The following is a 10037-nucleotide window of genomic DNA, read 5'->3' on the forward strand; positions in this document are numbered from 1 at the left end:
CGGTGAAGATATATGTATTTACATGCATTAATACGTAAAGATATATGATGGTAATTTTTATGATAAGTCAGTTGAGGATAAATATAATTTTTTTTAATTTTTTATTATATCATTGAATTGGGTGAATTGTAAGTAATGAATGAATTTGTTTGTTAGATTGGAGTAAATTTTAAGTATGCCAGATGTAATTCTCAAATCATAGGGATTGACGTGTAATTACAGCAAATTTTAGAAGATGGGAGTGTAATTATTTTTATTTATTATTAACTGGGTCTACGAGTTAGACCTCGCCCCGTCCAGGTACAAAACCCGTCGGGGCGGGTCTAACCCGTAGACACAGTTATATTTTTATTTATTATTTGTTGTACAAATGTACAAAAAAGTTCAACATATTATAAATAAATACGATATTATTATTCATCTTCTTCCTCGTTAAGAATTGTTGAACAATTTTTTAATTCTTCAATTATTGAACAAGTATGTAACAATAAACAAACAAAAAATATAATATTTTTATTAATGTTTGTTCTATCAAAATAAAATTAAAAAAATATAATTAAAAATTTATTTATCATTTATCTTATTCTACAACAGATGACAAAAATATACCAATACCTACAAAGTAAAATATATTATATACATGTACGGGTCTAATTGCCACCTCTAGCGTTGATACGCCTCTCATCAGCCCGTGCGGACAGCGGCAACACCTCGGCCGGCGGCTTGCGTCACGGGCCAAACGTACAGAACAATTTGAGGTAGGCAATGGTGCGGGTTTTTGCGGCCGGGCGACTTGGTCCTGGAGGGGAAGGAAGGGAAGAAAAAAATTGGGGAAGGGGATAGTGAGGATAAGAGAGAGAAAAAAAAACGAGGAGAGAGTCATAGAAACATGTAAACAAACACCTAAAAAACAGTGAAGAAAACGTAAGGGTGAGGACTTGAATATACATTATAAAACATTGGAGGGGCAAAGCACAAGTCTTCCACTTTTAACATAAAGATTAAAGCAGCGGTTTAGAGAGTAGACGTAGAAGCCGCACCCGCACCCACCTGTGACCTCACTCAAATAAAGCCAATCTTGGAAACATAAAGAATGCTGGCTTTTGGAGCTGCCGCCGCTTCCACCGCCACCGCTTCCGCTATTGCTGCCTCACTCGCCACCGACCCCCCTTGCTCGACGCACGCCTTCATTCCCTGCACCACCTCCTCTGCTCTTCACCCTGGAACTGTCTCTCTGTTCAACCAATTGGTATTCATTTATATGATTATTTATTCTATTCAAGGTTACAACCAACTTGTTCCTTTTTATTTTTTGCGTCATTTCTGGGCGTTGTTTCATGGGTTTCTTTTCGAAATCGTCTGGTGTTTAGCCGGTGAGGACGTCGTATAACTTAACGGCGTTTCGAGTTAAAGCCATGGCGGAAGCTCTTTCCACTGCGAAGCTCGACTCTAAGTCTAAAGTTTCTGGTATTTATTCTTACTCTTATAAGTTGTTTCTTTGATGGAGTGTTTTGAAGCGTGAAGGTTTTATTTTTCGGGTGCAATGTAGAGTAGATTTAATTTGTTTGTATTTTATTAGGGAAGAGACAAGCGTTGATTTCATTGTCAGATAAGACGGACTTGGCTTTGCTTGGCAATGGGCTGCAGGAATTGGGGTGAGCTTTCTTACGCGCATATGATAGTTTTGCTAGGATGTTCAGGGGCCATGAAGTGCTGGGTTTCTTAGACGACTAATAGTCTAAAGCTGATGTTGAAATCTTTGGGGACTCCTTGTGGAGATTCTGAGCTCATGTATGTTTAAGGAGTCAAATATCACTGTGAAGAAGATGATAATTAAGTTTGGCTCCTCGTACTTTGCAAATTATTTGTCCGCTGGATACTTTTGCCTTCACTTTGTTTGAAAAGATTGGCATTATTGGTATTAATTGATAAACTTGGTTGTTGACGTAATGAGTTTAATGTGCAGTATCTGACATTCTCATGAAATGTGTTGAACTAAGTCATACTGGATGCTGAAGTTGAAGATTAGAGCTTTGCAATTTTTTTTGTTCTCTCTGGGGAGTAACTGATAGAAATCTATAACATATCGACTAGATGATGCTGAAGCATGTTTATGGATGAATTAATTCATGATTTTTGTCAATAGGCTATAAAGGAGTTTTGTCAATCAGATTCTTCCATGGAGTCCTCATGAAAAAGATCAATCAATAATATCTAAGAGATGATGCACTGGAAAGGGTGATTGGTCATATTTCTATTGATATGATTCGAGTTGATTAGTAAATCTTTGTGTTGAGTATTTTTGCATGCATATATGTTCCATGCATACATGTCTCTTAATGATAACTTGTAGACTTCTCTGAGTGATGTTACTAATGTAAAATTGTCTGTAACATTTTGTCATACTGAGTTGAGGAGTTTATAATTGAAGCAAAGTTAGTGTCCTGCAAAGCATGAAGGGTTTATGCTCTGGGGTCATAGTTGGTTTGGCTACTTTGCAATATACTATCTGTATTATATGTAAAAAGTGGGGCCCTGATTCTAACTTTTGACATAATCTCTTATCTTTAAGATTTACAATTGTTTCCACGGGAGGAACAGCATCTGCTTTGGAAAATTCTGGTGTCACTGTCACCAAAGTGGAAGAACTTACCTCTTTACCTGAAATGGTAAACCTTCTCTCCTGTTCTATGCAAGGGTGATTTTCTTTTGAATATTTCGGTCTTTTCAGGCAATTTGTACAAGCAATGCAGTATTCTCTTACCTGTTCTTTTGAATTGAAAGAAAAAAGAGAATCTGTTGCACCTAAAACGGGAAATAGCCTAATTCTATTCCCTCTCTTTTCTGTCAGGCCAAGATAAATTCGTTATTGTGAATATAATATTTTTGTTGTTTTTTCTCTTACTATGAGTCATTCAGTATGTTGACAGCTAGGGAAGCTGTTATAAGCATCTGATGCGAAACTTGTATTAATGCATTATGTATGTCGTGAAAGTTATGAATTATATGTCCCTTAGATATTTATGCTGTTGTCCAAAGGAGCATTCTGTATCATCATTGAGCTTAAGTCACTTGAGAATTCGTACTTGTCCCTACCAATGAGGTGTTGTTGCAAATGCTTTATTATAGAATATCACCACTTGACTTACTTCATTGTCTGATGTTGAATCAATCTAACTGGAATCATCTCCTACAATTTTTTTTTACATCATTTACAGCTTGATGGTCGTGTAAAAACTTTACATCCTAATATACATGGAGGTATTCTTGCGAGAAGAGATCAGGAGCATCACATGGAAGCCCTCGATAGTCATGGAATTGGTGGGTTAATAATTTTCGTGGCGAAAACTGTTAGTGAAAACTTACACTCTTGCTTTCCTGATCCATGTCTGCTTTCAGTTTTCTTGTGATCTGTATTCAAAGATGATTCATCTGGGTCTATCCCACAGATCCTCTTTCCCATTACTTCTTCAAATACAAAAACATTTTGGAATTCTTCAATTGGATTTACCAATTTCTACTTGTGTTCTATTGCATATTGTTCTGTCTTACATTTATGTATTAATTTTGTTTATTGGTTCTTGCAAAAGCCATTCTATTCAAGAGTCTAAGATCTTTTTAGCCAACTTACACCATTCTCTACCGTATTATTCTAACTTCGGTTAGGAATGAGCCAAAAATGATTCATACATGTATGGCTTTTGACAATTAATCAATTTGTTCCATCATGATGCTCTCTTTGGGTCCTTCAGTTTTATTGAAGAACATTTAAATTTTACTTCGTTTTAGAACTTTTTATTGGTACTTATAACGCTAGTTGAGCTTGCCTAGTTTTTTTGTTAAAAGTCTTCATCTTCAATAGAATTTCTGTTTTTCTTTTGTGTGATTGAAAGATGTTCTCGCTTGGGATTTACAATGGATGAAAATACGTATAAATGAGCTTTGTTAGTATTGGTTGTAGTGGGTGATCAAGTCTAATCATATAAGGTACATTATTTTGCATCAAGAACTGTTGAGTTGAGAAAACTAATGGATTTAATGGTTGTATGAAGGCAATGTTGTTTTACTAAGGATATTATAAGATAAAGAGGATATATAATCGTGCATAATCTAAACAAGAACACTGCTGCGCGATATGTGTTATAGAAGAAATAAATTTCAGGCATTAAGATAATAATTTCATAATTGAGTTACCCTAACAAGTTATATAAGCAACTTGTTAGGAAAAAGAATACATGTTAGTGTTTCAATTATGCGTTGAATTTGTATCTCTTTCTGGTCCTTTTCAGTAAGATATCTGGATTTGTTCCTCTGCAGGTACATTTGATGTAGTAGTGGTGAACTTGTATCCCTTCTACGACAAGGTTTCCTCTTCTAGTGGAATTTCTTTTGAGGATGGAATTGAGAACATAGATATTGGTGGGCCTGCCATGATCAGAGCTGCCGCAAAGGTTGGTAGGCTGGACTGTTGTTTACGTTGTAGTCAATTACACTGATCATTTCCCTCATGGTCAGGAACTGAGGAGGGTATTGTCTTGCCAATTCCTGTAGAGTTAAAAATTGACTGGTTTCTTCACTGAATCACCCTGACAATTAACTTTGCAGATGCAAAGAATGACGTGTCTCTATTTATATCCATAACCAACTGGTGCAACAATAGATACAACATCCATTGATGTGAGAAATGACCTGTCCACAATCAAGCATGCAAACATAGTGCCTTCGGAACATTCTTCTGTCTATAGTCATTACCTCTATAGCTATAGAACAAGATATTATTCTATCTCCCTCCTGCAAAGGCTCTCTCCGGACTGAATTTTAAACATGTCATGCTAGTTTCATTTCCTCTGGCAGTCACAAAATCCTTAATCTTCTTTTAGTACATCTATCTTCCTGATCACCTCCATGGTTGAAACTGGGTAATAAAACCTTTAAAATTTGCATGTCATAAAATAGCATTTAAGGGAACATATGAGTTATGGAAAGCAGTTGTTTGAATATCAATTTAGCTCTGCATATGATGATTTAGAAATGCTATTCAATGTTTCAAGTTGTATAAAGCACATAACTTTTGATGTGTAGAATTGGATAAACATATATGAGGGCAGACAATGTTCTTGATGTTTTTTCCAATATAATGAGACTATATCATATGAAAAATAGTCTAACAATACTCTTGAGGTTCTATTCAATATGATGAGAACTGTGTCATATAAAATTGAAAAAGCTCTATCATTGTATTTGTTACATTTTTAGAGAAGTGTGCAAGAAAACCCCAGTTTTTGAGGGAAAAAAAGTAGTTCCTTTTGTCTCAAAGACCAAACTTTATGGACAACATTAAACATAGTAATTGTTTTCACATGGACACGTATGAGAATAATGAGCTACCATTGGTGAAAATGCAATAATGTGCTATATGATGTAGTCCATTCTAAAACCCATTACTTATGCCATATGCCTGTAGAAGATCCAACCGTGGTGTTCAGTAGCTAAAGCCATCATTGTGAAAATCCTTGAAGGAAGATGATAGATTGAAATAGAGAGACTACACCAAAATTAGACGCATTTATCTAGGAAATATAGAATGACAAGAACATTTGAATAAGTTTGAAAGTTCACTGGAGAATCACCTTGAAGGGAGTCTATGATCAAGACGAGTTCCAGCAAATTTCACTGGCACCATGAGTATCAAGACTGGTTACTAGTGTATAATTGTCTTAGAGTAGTCCTGCTTATCTTTCTCAAATATAGTTCTAACTGAAATTTCTCATTTGGACAGAACCATAAGGATGTTTTGGTTGTAGTTGACTCCAAAGATTATCCAGCACTTATAGACTATCTCAAAGGAGCATCGGATGACCAGCAGTTTCGGAGGAGGCTGGCTTGGAAGGCCTTTCAGCATGTTGCTGCTTATGACTCCGCAGTTTCAGAATGGCTGTGGAAACAAACTGGGGGAGGTACTGTTCTAAGATTTAGTTCTTTCTAGAGCTAGAACAGTCAAACTGACTCTCAGAATTTTATAGATAAGTGAAGAGAGAGACAAAAGACCAACATTTACGTGGTTTGGTCATATGACCTACGTCCATGAGACAATGCCTAAAGCGCTTAATCATATTATTCTCTCTTGGTTTGATGATATAACCTCCACCTGTATAGGTAAATTACATGTGTATAACATATAAAAAAAAAGGAAATATCTCCAAAATCAAAATAATATAGATATCACAAGAATCATTAAGATTTTGTTGTAATTCTCTTGTGATTTTACAATTATTTGGAGATTCAATTCATGATTTTCAACACTCTCCCCTTCAAGTTGGACATGGAGATCTTGATTGTAATGTTCAACTTGGACAACAGAAGTCAGTGTGACGCCGGGGTAGGTCACTGGAGGTCAAGGCATCGTCATGCCATGCATACACATTATAGTAGCATAAATAGAGACATCATGTCAGACAGCCAGTTTTAGGTGCAAAACACCAGTGGAAAGGCAATTAGCCTATAGAAGCAAAGGTCGATCAGACAAGAGAGAGAGAGACTGACAGACAGACAGGTGTAGAACACTATCAGTAGTGAAAGGGACTCAACCCATCAGAAGTAGAAAGGTCGGTTAGAGAATGATACTGACAAGCAAACAGTTTAGGTGTAGAACACCCACAGTAAAGGGTCGGTGGAGCCAGTGTTGCCAACATAGCACAAGCAGTGTTGGCGCAGTAGTTAGGGTTTCAGGCGGCAGCGCGCAGCTAGGGTTTCAGGCTCTGGCCATGTCAGAGTTTTAGATAAGTGAAGAGAGGAATAGAAGACCAACATTTACGTGGTTCGGTAATATGACCTACGTCCATGAGACAAATACCCAAATGGCTAAATAATATTATTCTCTCTTAGTTTGATGATATAACTTCCACATATTTATATAGTTACAATTACATATGCGTATAACATAAAAATAAGGAAATATCTCCAAAACCAAATCATATAGATATCACAAGAATCACTAAGATTTTGTTTCGATTCTCATGTGATTTTACAATTATTTTCATGATTCTCAACACTGATGATTGCCGAAGAACAGTATCAGCTTTCAGAAAACCAAAATAAACATCTATGAAATGTAGAACAAATCTTTTTGAAACTAAAACTAAATTTAGATTAATCATGAAATAGTCCTCACATCACATTTTTTGTCTCGTAAATTAATGGTTCTAAATGTTTCATACAGATCTAACACGTGTGTGTGTTTATTAACTTATTTTCTTTGTAGATAAGTTTCCTGCCGGCCTGACGGTTCCTTTGTCCCTCAAGAGTTCGCTTCGGTATGGTGAAAATCCTCACCAGAAGGCTGCATTTTATGTTGACAAGTCTCTTGCGGAGGTCAATGCGGGTGGAATTGCAACCGCAGTTCAACACCATGGGAAGGTATGAATTTGAAGTGGCTGAGAATTATCATTTCAGTACAAATATCTTTGTGCTTGTATCTTATGTGCGCATATACTCATATCTTAGATGTTTGTAAGTTTTACTGATTGAACTTGTTTAATAGTCTGCTGTGTACTTGTTTATGTTTAACTCTCACATTAAGCATCTACACTTTGACCTGGCAGTTGAATTAAGATGGTTTTAGTGTGTCTTCCCACTATTTTCCAACAATGTATGACATGGGATGTACAGGAGCATGTGTTTGATAATAGTAGTGTGCCTGATCTGATTAAGTTTAGTTGAACAGGAAGTGGATAAAGCAGACTGGAATTGGAACATCTTGGAAAGAAAATTAATGAGACTTCCACTTTTTGCGAATAGATGGTAGATAAATGTCTATTGGTTTTCCCATTTCTTTGGTCAACTTTCTGTCGTTGGGTTGTCATATCCACTTCTGAATTTGTTACAAAGAGATAAGTGGACCGCTGGCTACATGATGGTAACAAACGAAGGCTTTTGCTGAATGCATTGCCATTCTCCGTGGCATTTTCTTGCCATGTCTGTTTAATGCTAAATGGTATATGGATAGAGCGGCAGCAAGATAACTTGAGTATTTGTTCTGGGAGAAATCTTACAGGTTCCTGGATCATTATGAAGTTAGCAAATTAACATGATTTCTTTAAGACCGCCATTTTTGTGGTTACGGCTGAGTCATTCTAAAACTAAATGCAAACTTTCGTCTTTCAAATGCTTTTCAGCTTGTGGAGTTATATCATTTAAAGATTGTTATCATTTCTTTGCATTATTTTACAATGTTCGTCTCATATCGTGTGAAGTAGTTTTCTAAAATAAAAATCGTTACCTCTTTCCTGCAGGAGATGTCCTACAATAATTATTTAGATGCAGATGCAGCTTGGAATTGTGTGTGTGAGTTTAGTAAGCCAACCTGTGTGATTGTGAAGCACACAAATCCTTGTGGGGTAGCATCACGTGATGATATTATTGAAGCATACAGGCTGGCTGTGAATGCGGATCCAGTTAGTGCTTTTGGTGGCATTGTTGCCTTCAATGTTGAAGTTGATGAGGTAAGATCAGTTTTTGGATATAGCATTTTCGCTATTGGAAGGCTAATCTTCTGTGGCTATGAGCTCCAGAGCAGGTCTTTCCAAACTCTTGTGCCTACAAATTATTGCAGATCTGTTGTTATTACCTGTTGTTACTATTCTTTGTTGTGAAGTCTTAGAGAAGCAATAAAAAGCTCTTCTGTTCTATGCGATTATAGGCTCTCGCAAAAGATATTAGAGAGTTTAGAAGCCCAATGGATGGTGAAACTCGTATGTTTTATGAGATTGTTGTCGCTCCCAAGTATTCAAAGAAAGGGCTTGAGGTACTTCGTGGAAAGTCCAAAACTTTGAGAATCCTCGAGGCAAGTAAAAATAATAGAGGAAAACTCTCGTTGAGACAAGTGGGTGGGGGTTGGCTAGCTCAGGAAGCAGATGATCTGACCCCAGAAGATATTCAGTTCAATGTTGTTTCAGAGAAGGCTCCAGAAGAAAATGAGCTTCGTGATGCCCAATTTGCATGGCTTTGTGTGAAGCATGTTAAGAGTAATGCCATTGTTATTGCAAAGGTGACCTACCTTTTTTCTCTCTCTCAGATCATCTGTTACAATCCCATGCTTGGAATTGTTCGATCCCCAAGGGAGTTTAACTGCCATATTATCGATGTTCTGCAGAATAATTGTATGTTAGGTATGGGAAGTGGGCAGCCAAACCGTCTTGAGAGTTTGAGGATAGCAATGAGGAAAGCAGGGGATGAAGTGAAGGGTGCTGCATTGGCTAGTGATGCTTTCTTCCCTTTTGGTAAGTTGCAACATTTGCTTTGATTTCTTTCGTTGGGGTAGAAGTATTAGTAATATTCTGTTGCAACATAGCATTAGATTGTAAATAGGAAAACATTCTAAAGAAAAGAACTATTGATATGATGAAAAACTTAAAAAAAGAGGAAAAAAGGTTCAATAGATTAATGAGTTGAGGACAATGTGAACGCCCAAGGAGAATATATGGGCCCAAAAGAATAGAAAATTGTTTGGATTTATCATAGGGACTTGGGCTATGACTAGAGTGAAAAAGTATTACAGAAGCTACTCAATTTAAACTTGAGTTGTTGGTATGACAGCCTGGAGTGATGCTGTCGAAGAAGCTTGTAAAAGTGGGGTGGGCATTATTGCTGAGCCTGGGGGAAGCATTAGGGATGCTGATGCAATCGACTGCTGTAACACGTATGGAGTTTCGCTTCTATTTACCAATGTGAGGCACTTTAGGCATTGATAGCTTAGGGTAATATTTTCTCGTTTTGTTTCGAGACCTCTTGTTTTTATCAGTTTGTGTTTCTATTTTTTTTCCTTTTTTGGGTTTTGGGGAGAGGGAATGAAGGGTGGCATAAATTTGGGAGTTCTTGACAGTAACAGTGTTGTACTTCATTCACTAATTTGTTCATTATAGGTATTATATGTAGTCGGATAAGCACGCAACATTATCAGATGTGTCGATTCTGGCTTTAATAGTTCTTACTGGTTGGCCACTTGTTTTCAATCATCAAGTACATGAAAATAAACTTTT

At 36.7% G+C, this 10037-nt stretch overlaps 1 protein-coding gene across 1 annotated transcript; it reads left to right on the forward strand.

The window, feature by feature from the left end:
- LOC105169058 (bifunctional purine biosynthesis protein PurH) lies at positions 640-10037 on the forward strand. Its single transcript, XM_011089325.2, has 12 exons — positions 640-1249; positions 1371-1467; positions 1580-1655; positions 2573-2669; positions 3219-3321; positions 4318-4451; positions 5780-5957; positions 7262-7416; positions 8292-8501; positions 8699-9046; positions 9152-9278; positions 9595-10037. The coding sequence occupies exons 1-12, from the start codon at positions 1094-1096 to the stop codon at positions 9744-9746; spliced, it is 1833 nt and encodes a 610-aa protein (XP_011087627.1). The 5' UTR covers positions 640-1093; the 3' UTR covers positions 9747-10037.

Source organism: Sesamum indicum, linkage group LG8 (assembly GCF_000512975.1).
Source record: "Sesamum indicum cultivar Zhongzhi No. 13 linkage group LG8, S_indicum_v1.0, whole genome shotgun sequence".
Classification (NCBI taxonomy): Eukaryota; Viridiplantae; Streptophyta; class Magnoliopsida; order Lamiales; family Pedaliaceae; genus Sesamum; species Sesamum indicum.

Excerpts from the sequence above, each read along its gene's own strand:
- LOC105169058 (XM_011089325.2), top strand. The coding sequence starts at position 1,094 with ATGCTGGCTTTTGGAGCTGCCGCCGCTTCCACCGCCACCGCTTCCGCT. Across the intron at positions 5,958-7,261 it reads GTGGAAACAAACTGGGGGAG|ATAAGTTTCCTGCCGGCCTG; the intron begins GTACTGTTCTAA and ends TTTTCTTTGTAG. Across the intron at positions 8,502-8,698 it reads TCAATGTTGAAGTTGATGAG|GCTCTCGCAAAAGATATTAG; the intron begins GTAAGATCAGTT and ends ATGCGATTATAG.